At 50.6% G+C, this 16,594-nt stretch overlaps 1 protein-coding gene across 2 annotated transcripts in view; it reads left to right on the top strand.

Moving 5' to 3' along the window:
* Positions 1 to 16,594, top strand: part of Fstl4 (follistatin like 4) — a 395,011-nt gene that overhangs the window by 214,571 nt on the left and 163,846 nt on the right. For both annotated transcript variants that reach the window (XM_060363730.1, XM_060363729.1), the window contains exon 4: positions 2,810 to 3,055. In XM_060363730.1, coding sequence (XP_060219713.1) covers positions 2,810 to 3,055 — 246 coding nt within the window. The remainder of the gene's footprint in view (positions 1 to 2,809; positions 3,056 to 16,594) is intronic.

The following is a 16,594-nucleotide window of genomic DNA, read 5'->3' as shown; positions in this document are numbered from 1 at the left end:
CTTAACTATGCCCTCCTCAGAGCTCAGTTTCTGGAAAGCCACCTGTAAGCTAATCACTGTGACCACTGTCCATGGAGCAATGGACAGTGGTGTTTAATAAAATCCAGCCTTTTAAAGAAGACTGCCACGTGTTGGAGATGGTCTCTGAAATTCCCTTTCCTCTGCCTCTCCAAATCTCTGGTCCCCATAACTGAAGAAGGACCCTCCAGGGATATGTCTGTCCTCCATGCCCCAACCTTTCACCTGCTTCCAGGGAAAGAGGGATCCCCCGGAGAATCACTGCATATGACCCCTGTCACCCTCCCCATGCCAACCTCTGACCTGGCACTGGGACGTTAGCACCAGATTTCCCTTAAAGTTGTTCTTTCTTAAAACCTGCGTGTTCTGTGGCCGCAGAAGGACAGTGGTCCCATACCTGTGGAGCCTCCTAAAGCTAGAGTGAGGGCACACGTTCCCTGGAATATTGAGAGGGAGGAGCATGGGCTGGCTCTAAGAATACCCCCAAGGGTAAATCAGAGCTAAGAGCAAAGGGGTCACAGCTGGAGAAGAAGCCCCACAGCTGGATCTGAGAAGCCAAAGACTTGAGCTGTTTCTTTCCAAAGTGAACCATCAGTCAGTTCTGTTTTGCTTGCACAGGGAAGTTTATTGAAACAGCATCTCGTGGTAAGGCTTCGCTTCCTTGCCCTGTCTTGGGAAAGAAACAAAAGCTGATCATTTCAGCACTGTGTTTTCCTCCAGCAGCCGCCAGCGCTTTCCGGAGTGGCCCATTTCCCAGCAACCCAGGAGAATCCCGCTAATCAAAACACACTTGGTAGCAAAGCAACCAGAAGCTCTGTGCGTGGAGGCTTCGAGCCCGGGGCTCCTCTGCTACAAGCCTGCTCTCTGCGCCCCTCCCTTCCCAGGGCCACTCCTCAGCCTCCACAGAAAAGCTGCTGGGTAGAAGGCTCCAGGGCGCCGAGGAGCCTTTGCAGTGAGGTGGGGACAGTCAGCCAAGCGAATAAAAGAGATTTCCACACCCTGCTCTGGCTCTGCACTTTCACGCCGCAGAGATACGTTGACCTTCGAGTTTATTATGATGCAAGAAAAAAAAAAAAGTCGATATTTCTTAACTCGCCAAGGTTAGGGGAATTTAAATGAGTTATTGAATCAAGTAGTTAATCTTCCCATAACTGATTTTTCCCCCCTTTCAATTCTATGATGATGAAAAGCAGACAACTTAACCCAAAATAGGAAAAGAAGGATTCTTGGTTTTCCCCTCATACATATGTTTGTCCTGGGGAGTAGAAGCTGGGCCCAAAGGCTCAGTGTTAACAGCCAGAGCCATTTTGTCTGCCAGAGTGTATGATAGATGGGCTTAGTTGCTTATGTGGTGTTTTGGTTTTGGATTTTGGTAAATGGTCTTATGTAGTCCAGGCTAGTCTCAAACTTGGTATGTAACCAAAGCCAGCCTTGAATTTCTCACCCTCCCACTTCCACCTCCCGGAATATTGCGGTTACAGCTACGCGCCGCCGTGACAAGCTCGGCAGACCGTCGTATCAGAGCATAAAGCAAGCATATTCCCATAGCTGCGAATTCTGTATCCACGTCACAATTCTTTGAACTTTTGGTTCCTTTTTAAATCCCCGGCATGCCTCATGTCACCACTAATGCCGTGAGGCCATCCCCTAATTCCCTGAATGACTCTCATACAGCGGAGTATTACTGTAAGCTAATACTAGGTCTAAGCTCTGGACACTACTGTGTCAAGATCCATGTGTGTGTGTGTGTGTGTGTGTGTGTGTGTGTGTGTATTGGATATCCAAGCAGTGTGGCCACTGCCAATTCCAGTGTCTTGGGCTTCAGCTCCAAAGATACTAATCATGCTGTAGAAGACTGTTCGGGGGTGGGGGGAGGATAAGGCTGGTGCTGGTGATATGGTCTCCCCGCTGCCCTCCTCCTCCAACAAAGCCACACCTCCTGATCCTTCCCAAACAGTTCCACCAACTGGGGACCGAGCATTCAAATACATGAGCTTATGGGGGCCATTCCCATTCAAGCCACCACCTTGATCTTATCTATATCATGGCTTTGTCACATTCCATCTTCAACCAGAATGACCAGGTCAGAGAGAAGTAGAGTTACAACTTACTCATCTTCGGGACCTCTCAGAGACCTAGTACACAGCCTGGCTTCAATTCACCACTTAAGAAAGAAAAGATGGGCGTGACGGCCCATGCATGTAATACCAGCACTTGGGAGGTGGGGGCAGAAGGATCAGGAATTTGTAGCTTGTCTGGGTTATATGAGACACTGTCTCAAAAGAAAGAAAAGAGTAAGAGGAGAAGAAAGTAAAAGGCAGTGGAAGGAATGTTTTTGATGCAATTCTAGTCTGTAGTCTCAGGGCGCAGGAGCAGTGCTTGCTAGCTCTGTCCTCTGGTCTCAGGCACCTCTTGGTGAGCACAGGACTGGGTGGTTTCATTGATCTCACTGACAGCAAGGAAGAGCAAGCCCATGAAAGCACAAGCCTTCCCCAGGGGCCTTCCCATGGCTCAGGGATGAGCAGGTGCTGTGTCTGAGATGTTCAGAGCAAATCTCATAACAACACGAGCACCACACAGCAAGAGACCCCTTTTGATTCCTATAGCTGCTACTTGGGGACTCTATGTACCCAGAGGCCCCACCCCCACCCCGCCTTGGCTCCCCTCAGCCTCACAAGAAGTTGAGGCCTCTATGTTCCTACTGTTTGTGACCCGAAAGAGCAACATAGACTGTTTGCAACTCTGTTCTCCAGCCTTGAGCTAACCTTACTCTGTGTGTCTGTGTCCACAGGTCTTTCCAGCCCTGGACTGTCGCCCTCCTGTAGAAAGAAACTCTGCAGCCACAGGAGCAGGTGCTTGCTCAATAGGGCGACAGAGCAGCCCTCGTGCCGCTGTCAGGAGGTGTGCAGGCCCCGCTACGTGCCTGTGTGTGGCTCCGACGGCAGGCTCTATGGGAACCACTGTGAGCTTCGCCGCACAGCCTGCCTGCTGGGCAAGAGAATCGTCAGCGTACACAGCAAGGACTGCTTCCTCAAAGGTAGGGAGAGGGCCTCTTGCCCTGCGCTTTAGAATTCTGTGGTGGGTCTGGTGACTCTCTTTTGGCCCCTGACTGAAGTGCTGGGTGCACAGGTCATGGATATGGAGGAAATAAAGAGAAGGATTGGTACATTAACCCAACAGCAGCAGGGACCCTTTGGTGATGCCTCTTCAGTCTGAGTTCCACCTCCGGAGATCTCCACCCCTCCCCACCCTCAGAGAACAGGATCTAAGGAGGCCAAGCCAAACTCCCAACAGGTGCAGAGTCTAGCAGACAGCGTATCCACTGGGCATGGAACAGGGTAGGACCCAAGTCTCTACAGGGTGCATGTCCTTGCAAAGTGGCAGCAGAGACCACACGTGCCCCCTCTGAACACAGTTTCCGTGAGTCAGAGAGCCACATCGTACATACAAAGTGACCAGCTGATACCAGCAGAGCAGTCCCCAGCCAGGGGGGAAACATCCCCATGCCTTGCCTGCCCAGAGATGCTCTGGACAGCATCGGCAGAGAGGGCAGAACACCCCTATGGAGGCAGAGACCGAAGGACTCACCCTGCGCTGGGGTTAGGTGGGAAGAAAAGGGCTGGACAGTAAAAGCCTTGGGGAGGGATTCTGTTTGATGTATCAGCGTTTCCTCAGCACCCAGCACGGTACACCACAAAGATGCTCAGAGACTCGCAGGTGCGCGCAGATGCAAAGGCTAGAGGGTAGAATAATGTTACGAGGCCAACGCAGTCTCAGAAAGTAGTGCGTGCCATGGCCTGCAAAAAAGAAAAAAAAATGCTTGTAAGCCTGAAGTAAAACACCCACACGTGCCTTAAGTTTCCTGTGCTGTAGAAGCAGAACAAGGCAGGTACACAAACCTACACTGACTGAGCTAGGGGAAACTAGAGCTGCCCTTGGATCCGGCGATGTCAGAGATCTGCTTTGGATACAGCACTGTCAGGAGGAGAGGGGTGTGTGTGTGTGTGTGTTTGCAGTGCTGGCCACCCAGGGCTTCAGAACTACTTTGCAGTGCTGAGCTGGGCCGTACAGGCTCCCCCCGTGACATGCGCACGCGCCATAGGATACAAGCCTGGGTTGGGCGGTCACAGCCTAAGTGAGGGACACAAGTATGTGAGCCTCTACTGTGGCGGAGAGGCCGTTCTGGGTTGGCTGTGGCAGCACGGGCTCTGGAAGGTGCAGCTAAGCCCGTGACGGGAATACTCTCAGACGCTTTCACGGCCGTCCTCATGACGCTAATGCTAAGGTGCTTCAGAATCATGAGGTGCATTATGCAAATGGGCCCGCAATGAGCTGAGGACAAACGCTTAGATGCGCTGCCCAGCCCAGGCCTGCCGCCTCCCCGGCAACCGAGCGCACTAAAGCACTTGACCAGTTGCGCCGGCTTTATTGGCCGTGTTGAATTTTATAGACTGATGTTCCATTCTCTGGTTTCCAATATCTCCCAAATTGCATCTTTCCAAAGGTTTTTTATTTCCTCATCGGAGTGTGCACAGCCTCCCTTGCCATCGGTTATTCAAACAGCATTTCTCATCGCACGCGGGGGGAGGGGGGGGAGAGGAAGAACAATGGCCACAAAACCTGCCGCAGTGAGGGATGACGAGGGCAGTCTCCGGCGGGGCTTCCGTGCTGATTGAATTTACGCACTGAATCTTCCCCTTGAGGTGTACCTACCGCCGGTTCTGTGAACCCCGCCTACGCAGAGCTGGTCTCCTCCAGGCCCCCAATTCAAGTGAGCAAGGTCTCCACGCATCCCAAAACACAGGTCACATCCGGGCTCTGGTTTGTCCCAGCCGTGCAGCCCCAGGTGCCTCTCTGTGCTTCACTGGTTCCCACCTTCAGCTCTAACGTGGGCCTGGTGACCGCCATTCTCTGCTCTGGCTGTGCAAAGGGAGGGAAATACACAGATGTCATGGGGCATGATACCTGCCCCCCCATCGCATCGGATATGTACCGCCTTTGCCTTTCCTCGGCTAATATGGCCACAGACTCAGAGCACGGAGATGCCCATACTGAAGGGAGCACAGAGGCAGGGGTAGAGGCTCTGCCTCGGCGGCTCTTGGGGAACCTTTCTGAGCCCAGATAGCTTAGTGGCGGACAAAGGCCTAGTATAGGAGGTTCTGAGTACCTAGCCCTAATGCTAACATGGAGGGCCCACCTAGAACCAGGGCTTCTTTACCCATGATCCTTGGGTCTGGACTTCTCGGGGAAAACCCTTTCACACCTCATACAAGGGGTAATGCAATCGTGGCAGGCAGGAGGACCAGCCTCATCTTCTAGCAGGCCTCGAGGGCAGTGGTTCTCAACCTTAGGCGTCCATTGACGTCTTGCACAGGGGTCACCCAAGACTATCAGAAAACACACACATTTACATTATGAGTCATAACAGTAACAAAATTAGGGTTATAGAGCAGCAACGAAAATAATTTTACGGTTGGGGGTCACCGCAACATGAGGAACTGTATTAAAGGGTCACAGCATTAGGAAAGCTGAGGACCGCTGGCCCAGAATGTGTCCTGATTAACAGGGACTCATGGGAGTGGAAGACGCATCAGCCCTAAGCAAGGAACTTCCGTACAACCATGGCTCCAATAGAAAGCTCATGGCAGAAGCTGGAAGGACTGAGGGGCGGGAGCTAAGAGAGAGGGCTGTGTGAAGGACCACACGGACTACCGTCCCCACCTCACAATGCCAACAGTCTGTTTGATACCAGCTTGAGCTCCAAGGGTGACAATTTGCCATTCGTCCCAAATTTCCAAGAAGTTATTAACACGGGAAACTTTAAAACGCTTTTTCCCACGAAAACACAATTTCTAAAATCAGCTATCTCCTGTTCACTGAGAAAACACATGACTCCACTCTCTAGGAGTTTATCTGCCCCCCCCAGAAGCCAATATGTGGACTCTCCTATGGGGCCAGAGTGAGTAGATCAAGGGGAAGTGGCAAATTACACGGGACCAAGGCACCGTGTCTAGAGACCTTGTAGGGAAGGCTTCTGCCTAGGGCTGGCTGGGGACACACAGCTCTCACCACACGGTACGAGAGAAGAGTCAGAATTCTGAGCCCCCTGCTTATAAGAAAACATCTGATATCAGTCAGTCCCAGTTGCTATGGTGACAGAGTTCTCTGTGACTACTAAATAAAATTTAGGGATCATTGGCCTGTGTGAAAAATCAGACTAAATCCAAACTCTGGGTGGCTTCTACCCACGGTTGTAGCTTTAATCCCAGGCCTCCTGGGACAGAAGCTAGACATCCTTTGTTCAAAGTCAGGAGCAAAAAGACGCGCGGGGAAGATTTGTGTGTGCGTGTGTGCGTGTGTGTGTGTGTGTGTGTGTGTGTGTGTGTGTGGCAGGGACTCGCTGCCTGACTTCATACAGAATTTGCGTTTGAAGGCATCTCGCCACAGTATGTTTCTCCACACACACTAGCTTTCACTTTAGAAGTTGCTTCCCTGACTTGGTTTGGAAGTCACACTTTGTTTCCCATGAACTTGCCTTCTGAGCAGTCGCTCCCTGTGCTGGGCTTGTGCTCCACGGCTGACATGCTGGCACACTCGGGCAGATTTCCAAACAAACCATGAAATTACGGAAGCACAAAGGGGGTGGGGGAAAAGGTGGCTCAGTCTGTCCGACGTGAACCCTTCGGCTTCCTCGCCTGCAAGGTGTTCGCAGAGGCATGCGCCCACGCTAGTAATATCCAAGAGGATGACGTTTACATTTTTTTTTAAATGAGTAAACCACACACTCACTAGCCCTTTCTACCCTCCAAATATTTGTTTTGTTTTCTAAATGTATGTGTATGTGCGTATCTGTGCCCGAGGGCGAGAGGCTAGGCGAAGGTTTTGGAGCGCTTGTGATCTTCCAGCTGTGGGCCCTGAGAACTGAACCGCCAAACTGCAAGAACAGCAGGTGCCCTTAAATTTTGCACCATCGCTCCAGCGTCCTAGCGTTTTCTTTTTCTGCCTTAAGTGCTGGTGGATGGTCCCGAGAACTCGATTCTCTGTTCACGTTGGTAAGCTTGCTGCCAGAGAACCTTCTTTTCTTTTTCTCTCCCTCTCTTTTCGCCTTACCATGTTGTTGCTGCCGCCGCCGCCACCACCGCCACTGTCACTTGCATCTTGGTGCTTTCAGAACTTAACTTAGGCTCCTCAGTGTCCTTCTACAAGTCTCTTCTGTCCTGCCAGGGGGGGTGTCTCCCACCTTTGGCTGTGCCAGCCACGGGAGACTTTAGTCACCAGGATGCGTGAGAGCTTTCTGCAGAGGTGGTGGCAGAACAGGGCATGGTGTAACTCTGCCAGAGGGTCATCCCCTCTAGCCTGGAAGCCCTCTATCAAGGAAAGACTGAGACCGGAAGAAATAAGGGGACACCCAGGCTTCTGGGTGTTGCTGGGCCTCCTTGGACTAGGCCACTAAGGTTGGCCTCATATGTAAAGCGGGGATAATAGCAGTGCGTCTATCATGCCATGTGGTGTTGTGAGGATGAAGTGGGCCATGCCTGCTCTGACCTCTAAGCGGTATTGAGGGCCTCTGGATAATGGTAATGTTGCTGCAAACAGCATGGCACGCTCAAGGAGCAGGTGCAAGAGGCTGTGAAATCCCAACCCTCTTACATGACCACGATGACCTCTTACATGACCATCTCGATCGTCAGCGTGGCTGCACTGAGAGATGCCTAGGGGATCGGTGAAGTACTTCACGGAGTGTGTCTATGAGAATAGTCTACCGATCCATCAGGAGCCAAAAACAGCAGAGAAGGCTCATCATCCAGTACTGAATGGGCTGAGACAGGAATCTCAAAAATCACATGGAGGGGAAAGACAGACAGACAGACGGACAGACAGACAGAGACAGAGAGAAAGAGAGACAGAGACTGACTAAACTGGGACTATGAGGGCTCAGGGACTCTGACATTAACGTCTTGATAGATGTGTGAAACAGCAGCATTTTTTGAGGTGTTACAGAAGTAGAGAAACCAGGTCCTGGGTTGCCCCTTCCTAAATTTTCTCTCTCATGAACCTAAAAAACCTTCTACCCCATACTTTCCCACTAACACGCTTGAGGCCAAGTGACCATGGGCTGAACCCTCTGGAGATGTGAACCAAAATAAACCCTTCTTTTACATTGTTTTCTCAAGTATTCTTGGTTATAGCTACACAAAACCATAGTATCAAACCTAGATAAGGGCCCAAAGGTGAGGGGTAGTGGGTGTTCCTTTGAGCTAGATGGGAAGAAGAGAAGGCGTCCATAAGCATTCTTGGCAGAGGAGACCTAGGGGTGGCTCTCCAAAGGACAGAGGAGATGCTAGATAGAAACAGAGGGAGGAAGGGTTTGAAGGGTGTGGAAAAGATCAAATGTCTAAAATTTGGATCTTAGGGAGAAGCAGGCTTTAGGGAAGGGCCAAGCAGAGCAGTGTGAACGCAAGCAGACACTGCACGAAGGAGAGGGGGGTGACCATTGGGATGACAGCCAGCTTCCGTCCCTAGCACCCATACTTTCTCATCCTACCGCTTCTGTCACCAGAGACACCACCAAGACCTCAAGGACAGATAGGAGTCTATGGGCCATCTCTAATTCCAGGTACTCCTCCTCCAAGGATCTGACCAGCATCAATGCACACAACTAGAGATCGGCTACACTGAAATTTTACACACACACACACACACACACACACCCCACATACACACACTGCAGCCTTGTTGGAGTGCATTTATCCCACTTGTAGAAGACGCTTCCAGAGTTGAAAAAACAAAAACGGCTTCAAACAAACATGTTTGTTCTTTGAATATTTCCCCTCGGGTTTCAGCAAGAAATGTTTCGGTATGAGGCCCTGCAAATGTGCAAATACCCTATCAGTTCGGCACGTGTGGTGTGCTCCACAGAACAGCTGCATTCCGAATGAATTAATTACAATCCAGTAATTAAAAATTGCTAATAAGTTATCGAGCTGAAAAAGTCTTGCACCGCATTGATTTCATGTGCAGGAACAAGCTACGGTCTCTGAGCCTCCCCGCCCCCACCATTGTGGCCTGCTCTCTCCAGGCCCCCCTTCTGCTCGACTCTGAAACGCCACCCTGACTTCTCTCTAATCTCCTTGGTCGGTGTGTTGGCCATTGGCAGGCTCACTCTCCAAGCTGAAGTCCAAAGAAAAGGTTTTGCCTCGAATCCCTTCAGAACCATGTCAGCTTTCTCCAGCTCTTCTCTACCATAGCCATTGCACCACTTTAAGACCACCGCTGAGGGCCATGAGAGGGCTCGGTGTTTAAGAGCTCCTGTGTCACAACCCCGGGAGCATAGTTCCCACTCCAGGACCAACACAACAAGCCAGCTGTGGTACTGAGTTGCCCTGAAGCCCCGGAGCTATGGAGGCCTGAAGATGGCTGGATCTTGTTGACAAGCAGCCTAGTCAATAGAGACCTTGCCCTAAAGAAATAGGGTAGAGACAGAGGGAAGGGTGCCCAACACCCATCGGTGGCCTCTGTGCCTGTGTTCCCACACATACATATAACACCCACACATACACACACATGCACAAAGATCATCCACACAGGCAAATAGATGGTACATAAAGAGATGATAGACTGCTATGACATATGGTATGATATGATATGACATGACGTGATATGACATGATATGATATGATACCTGCAGGACCAGGGCTTTGCTGTGTGAACTCCAAGCTAGCTAGCACGCTGGGAAAAGTCCTATGAAGTGTGGGATCCCCTCCGTGATAAGCTCTTGCTAGCACCTAGCTCCCTTCCATACTGACTGTCTTTACAAATGCAGACATCTGCTTTATTCTTCTCTGCCTAGCTCACTGGAGGAGATGTTCCACTCATTTTCTTTGGCTGAGTCCACACAGTAGTGACTGTGCGACCTATAGTCCCTTTGAGGGCCGCAAGTGACACAGCAGGAAGCCCTTAGAAGGCCTCGGCAAAGAGTGGAAGCGCCCATGAGGAGGACCCTGCTCAAAGGCTTTGTGGGTTCTCTGGGACAGGAGGATCTGGAAAGGCCCAGTAGACTCGTGGTTTACGTTCTGCCCACCAGCTCCTGGCACTCTTTGAGGACTAAGGCTTAAGGGGGGAACTGTTAAGAGACGGGACCCAGCTAGATGTGGATCACTGGGGACAGAACTTGAAATTATACCCAGGCCCTGGATCCTGCCTTGGTTGATACGAGCAACCATCATACCTCCCCATTGCCGTGAACTCCATCATGCCTTCCCCTGCCACAATGGACTGGACACACACACACACACACACACACACACACACAAAGTCATGAGCCAGGACAAATTTTTCCTCCCTTACGTTCTTCTTATGAAGTATTCTGTCCCAGCAGATGTAACTTTTAGAGGGCCATCAAGACGTTGAGGAAAGAGGAGGAAGGAGGGGAGCCGTGAAGGGACAGACAGACATGGAGCCCCCTACTTACAACTGCCCCTCTAAGAGGCTGCTTGCGGGAAGTCCCTGCGTGGAGAAAGACGCGACCATGGCTCCAGCAGCTCGGGCCTTTCAGAGCCGGAGCTGTCGTCCAGCACCTGTGAGGTTTCAGACAATCACTCCTAGTCAAATGTTAAATTACTAGAGCAAGAAGTTGATTCGGGACTTCCTTAAGGCTCCCCCTACTGTGCCTTCAATTAAGATGGAGGCTCCCCATGCAGCAGCCACTAAATGGCCCTGCACATCCAATCTCTGCTCGAGCAGTTTATCTAATTACCCGTGTGACAGACTCGGCATCTGTCAGACAAGCCACAACTCACACGCGTGGACCCTGTGGACCCACCACGGAGTGTGTCTGCTCGCTCAGGGCAGGACCTCCTCGCTCTCCTATAGGTGTGTTTTGCTTTAGGTCTTCTGATGCCTGGTGACTTGAGCCAGAGGGCCCGTGGTGGAGGGACAGCAGCTGGGCAAGAAAAGCCTGGTAGCCAACTGGTCCTGATATTGCCCTTTGCCCTCTCCAGGCTCCAAGGGCGAGATAAGTGTCCGGCTGACCCTTCTGCCAGCTTTTCAGCTCAGGAAAGCAGTGTTGAGGCCGTGTTTTCTTCTCCAAAGAGAAAAGGCACACAGAACCATGCCCAATAACGGAAATAAATAAGAACCCAAGGAATCAGAGCAGGGGCCAATCAGCAGAACCCCTGATGAGTCAAGCTCTTCAGTGATAATCACACAACTGTGGAAGACCAAATATGGGGTCTGAGCTGGTGCTCCCTAATTCTCCAGAGCTGAGGAGGCTCCACACACTGAGCTACTGGGTCACTGGATCTACTGTGGTTCGTTGTCAGGCAAAAACAAACAAACAAACAAACAAAACTTGTGCTCACTCCTCTTCCAGGTTCCAGGTGCCATGGGAGAAGAGCCAGATCAGCACAGAGAGTGTTCTGGGGTATAAAGAGAAGGGGCGTGCCCCGGCATCTGCTGGTCTTAGGCATCACCTCTCCTCAGGAGTCCTGCCCTCTGCTTTTCTTCGCCTGCTCCATTCTGCTCTGATGCATCCCTTCCACTCCCTAATGGAGGCAATCAGAGTGGAAATGGCTTTCAAAAACCTCCTGCTAAATGAAGGAAGCAAAATCACTTTATCTGCAGGTAATTAAAACAGCCAGATGCAATGAACTCTGGCCACTTCCTTTTACAAGCAGGAGCGTCTGAGATGTGTGCTTCTCTGTAAAGTCAGGAAGGGACCCTGCCAGCCATCTCCCTTTACCTGCCACCCGGGGGAAACTTCCTTTTCCTCTTCTACCTCTCGGACTCAGTCCACCCTCACTTCTTAAGATGGCTAAGATGAGGCCCAAACCTCTGGTTTGGAGTGGTCCGCAGATGCTCCTGGGGTGTGGGTCAGTGCCTCCTTCACCCACCCTGCCTTACTGAGCTAACACTCGCAAGCTCACATTATTTTCTCCTTCCTCCCTTCCTCCCTTCCTCTTTCCTCTCACACCCATGTTTCCATCTCTGTCTCTCAGGCATTGTATAGTTCACTCCAATACAATGACAAGGTACAAATTTCCTTTCACACATAACAAGCCCAAGGTCTTTGTCGAGGGCATTGGCAGAGATCTTTAAGTCTACCTAGACCTTCTTACTCCACACGGTAACAAGGTGAAGCTCACACAGACCCAGATTTCTTTGGCTCCCCGTAGCTTTCCTTCTGCCATAAGAAACCATAGAATCTACGCTGTGGTGGCCTGATGGCAGAAACTTTCCCGATAGGTAGATGGGGTCAAGAGCGAGAGGCCAAGGAAAGAGGCATCTTACAAGGTCACAAAAGAAGAAATACGTCTAGCAGAAATATCTCAAAGGGGTAAGCACAGGGTAGGGATAGAAGGCAGTCAGGAAGTGTCAAGGACCCATCATCCTTTTCACCTGGATAATTACCTTGTTGGTTTTCCTTTCTGCCCAGAGAAAGCTTCAACTTTCTGCCTTGGTACCAATATTAATAATATTTTATTATAAAATACCCTACAAATGAGATACAACCCAAAGGGATTTTTTTAAATGTATATTTGTGTATGAGTGCTTGTTTGTATATGCGCCATGTCGATATACTGCCTGTAGAGGCCAGAAGAGGGCGCCAGATCCTCTGGAGTTGTATGTGTCTGTGAATCCCTTGATGTGGATGCTGAGAACCAAACCTGGGCTATCAGCAAGAGCAGCAACTGCTCTCAACTGCTGAGCTGTTTCTCTACTCAGCCCCCTCCCAAGGAGAATCTGACTTAAGGGAGGGAGGATCACATGGCTGCCAAAAATGAGAAGCTGCCTAAATAGTTGTTCCAATTATAATTAACAAAAATTTCAAAAAGGAAAATTATGAAGCTAAGTACACTTCATTCCCTCACTTGCTGTGCCAGTTAGTGTCTGTCAACCTGGAACGAGCTAGGGTCATCGAATCAAAGGACCCTCACCTGAGAAAATTCCTTCCTCAGATCAGCCTGTGGGCAAACGTGAGGCATGTTCTCTATCGGGGATGGATGTGGGAGGGACCAACGCGCCGTGAGTGGTCCCAAGGCAACAGCCCTGGGTTATATAAGAAAGCTGACTGAGTAAGGCGTGGGGAACAGGCCAGTAAGCAGCATTCCTTCATGGCCTTTGCTTCAGTTCCTGCCTCCAGATTCCCGCTTCGAGTTCCTGCCCTGACTGCCCTTCACGGTGGACCATAAGCTGCAAGATGTTTTAAACCCTCTCCTCCCTGAGTTGCTTTTGACCACTTGCTTATGGAAAATTCAACAGATTATACACAACTTTTTTTAGACAAGGTCTTGCTGTATAACCCAGGCTGGCATCATATTTACTCCTCCTGACATAGCCTCTTAAGTGCTCAGATCACTTGTGTGGGCCACCATATCGGATCATACACATCCACCTTTACTTCTTGACTAAGAATGCTAGGTGCTGTACATAAGCCCAGGGAGGCAATTTTCCATTTCCTTTGTCCTAACAGCCCAGAATGAACCCAGCCCTTGCTCTATAGAAACATCCCTGCTTACCCCCAATCGCATCCAGGAAACCCTGCCTCGTTGCTTTTGCTGGTGTGTCCAGGCAACACAGGTAGGCTTGGCCTCTGATCGCGGTTTTCGCCACAAATATTAGGCCTCTCCCCATTCACCCTGGAAGGTCCCCCAGGAAGCATGCTGAGGCTGAGAATAACGTAGAAGAAAACCTCATTCTGACACAGCCTTCTCTGTCGATTTGTTTAGATATAGAATCACCTAAAAGACACATCTCTGGGTGTATATGCAGGTGTTTCTAGAGATGTTCAAGCTGTGTGGACACATAGGGTCATAAACCAAATAAAAGGGGGAGAAAGAGAACACGAGCTAAATGCTAGCATCCCTCCCTCTCTTTCTCTTTCTCTTTCTCCGTCTCCACTTCCCCCTCCTCTCTCCCTCCCTCCCTCTCTAATTGATTGAGAGGGCAATATTGCACACTCCCTGCCATGCATTCCCCTCCATGACGGAGTGTATCTCCTCAAACTATGAACCAAAACAAGCCCTTCCTTTCTGACTATATTTTGTCATAGAGAGAAAAGTGACTAACACGGGGTTGTGCCATGCCCTCCTGAGGCCACAGTGTGCTGTAAACATATGGCACAATGTCCAGGAGGTGGTTGGTCAGTAACAGGTTGGATGACCAGCACTATTGGCTGTGAAGTTTCCTCAGAAAGAGCACGGTTAATCACTGAGAGAGATGTGTGCGAGCCACGCTTTGCTGAGGGGGTAGGGGGAGTGCGAAGAATTGCACTGTTCCAAGGTAGACGTGGAAGCTAAGTCCTCAAGATAGTGGAAAGCAACGTGGGATTAAAACCATATGCAGAAGCAAACAGCGGTCAACGCAGCAAGTGCCATTACCATGCCCACCATTCGCTGAGAGAGGACCTGCCCTGGATCTCAGGAGATTCACAGAGTGACCAGGGTAGCTGCAGGTGGAAACCTCAGACAGCTCCAATGAGCAATCACAGTGTTCCCCCTTCACCAAGCCAACCATTCCGGGCTTGTCCGACATGAACCTAAATACAGTCGCTCCTGAAAGGGACGGAGAGGAAGTTTGGGTTTCCACAGACATTAGGCATTGCCGTATCCAGTCTTCCTAATGAAACTTATCACACTTATTCTCTGGCCCCAAGTGGCCGTCTCCCTAAGGCTTCGTGATGTGACTGCCACAGTGAGCACATTGGAGTGTAAAGGGTCTCCACCAAGGCCAAACAAGATGAGGCTGGGGTGGGCAGGTTTTGTCCCCACAGGAAATATGGTGCCCACCCATATTTCTCAGTGGCTCCACTCTGTCTCTTCCTGGTTTCATCTCTTTGCTTCTCACTAGCCTTCCCACCCCTGGTAGATTTTAATGGCAAGAAGGTCTTGTTTCCATGACCAGGCTTGTCTCTATAAACACTTCCCTGCCAATTGTAAAGACACAAACTTTGCGTTTTAAAAAGTTGTGAGGCCCTCTGGGCAAACAACTGTGCTTCTAGAAAAGCCCTCAGGACAACAGGGATCAATAGAAAGGACAAGTCAAGTCCACCGCTGGCCAACATGGATGCCCTGCAGTCCAGCCAAAGCCCAGACGTTAGTGCGTGGGGTCTGTTTGCAGGAAGCAGGGGCACATCTGACCATGCCTGTCTAGAATGCTGGGAAGGTCCCATCAGGCTTCTTTGGGGACTTCACTGACTCTGATTATAATCACCCAAATCTGTAGCAGATAACCGTTATTTTTACACTTGTCCCTTATATAAAACTAAAGATTGGATGAGAATGGGGGCCAGGGTTCTCCGCTAATTTCAGAGGCCCGCATTCAATGCCAGGTCCAGTGCTGGGCAATTTTTCTCCTTCATTTTATTTACCCTTTGGGATGAGGACTTTTGTTATGTCTGCTTGGTAGATGGAGATACCAGCAGGCACACTGGTCCTCTGGCAGGGGTACTCCCCTGCCATGCCCTCTGCTGCCTCAGAGGGTCTCCATCTGAGCCTGACTCCTCACGCTCTGTTCGTTGTATCCTCCTCCCCACCTTGGAACACTCTGTCCTCCAGGACACTGGCGTCCACAGGAGAGTGGAGAAGCGGTGTTGGATCCCAGACGACCCCAGCAAGGCTGACAGGCACTTTCAACCCACTATAGTTCTTCCAAACAATAACTGTCTGAAATTGCCATTAAACATTCAAACAAGGGGCTGGAGAGATGGCTCAGTGCTTAAGAGCCACATTGCTGTCAGAGAGGACTTGATTTGTTCCCAGGACCCACATCAGGCAGTTCACAACCTCCCTGTAACTCCCCCTCCAGGGATATGTGACAGCTCTGGCCTTCACAGACACCTGCACACACACACCCCACACACACAATAAGACTTAAATACAAAATGCACACACAAATACACACACAGTGAAAGAGGCAAATCTATGGGGAGAAAACTCAGAGGAAAAGAAAAGCGCTAAGAGTGAAGGAGGGGAGCAGGCAAAGAGCAAAGAGAATGGAGCAGGAGCAAACGCCCCAGCTTGCCCCAGAGGCTCAGGGACAGTGCAAGCTGCAAGTTCAAAGACACTGGGATTCCAGTCTTGAATCCCTGGCAGGTGTGAGGAGGGGTAGGGAGCTGAAGTTACTCCTGGAGACCATCGAGGAAGGCTTAACAAGGCAGTGGCTAATTAACAGAGCAATCCTTTGAGGCGGCCTTTCTAGGGACCGGATGCCGGGTCTCTTCCCAGGGCTCCCGGGGCCAACTTTCAAACGAGCACATACATGAATTAAGTTAATTGGAGGAAAACTCCTTCCAAGGAAGTGGCCACTGGGTTGGCCTTTAATGGGACAGAGGTCTTGATCTGACAAGAATCTCGGCCTGACCCAAGAAAGGACACAGCCTTCAGAAAGGCTCTTCTCTCTCCCACCCCTGCCTCTGACACTCTGCTTGGGAGAATCTCAGAGCCAAAGGTCTGGGCACCTGTGCCCCAGAAGATTAGGATAGGAGAGGGCTGCCAACACCCTCCAGAAGAGGTGCCCCTCCCTTCCAGGTATCCAAATGGGCTCCACCTGTCTTCAGCCCACCAGGTTGTAGTTTCTA

The sequence above is a fragment of the Meriones unguiculatus genome, chromosome 11 (assembly GCF_030254825.1).
Source record: "Meriones unguiculatus strain TT.TT164.6M chromosome 11, Bangor_MerUng_6.1, whole genome shotgun sequence".
In the NCBI taxonomy this organism is placed as follows: domain Eukaryota; kingdom Metazoa; phylum Chordata; class Mammalia; order Rodentia; family Muridae; genus Meriones; species Meriones unguiculatus.
This window is presented reverse-complemented; position numbering and strand designations above follow the sequence as displayed.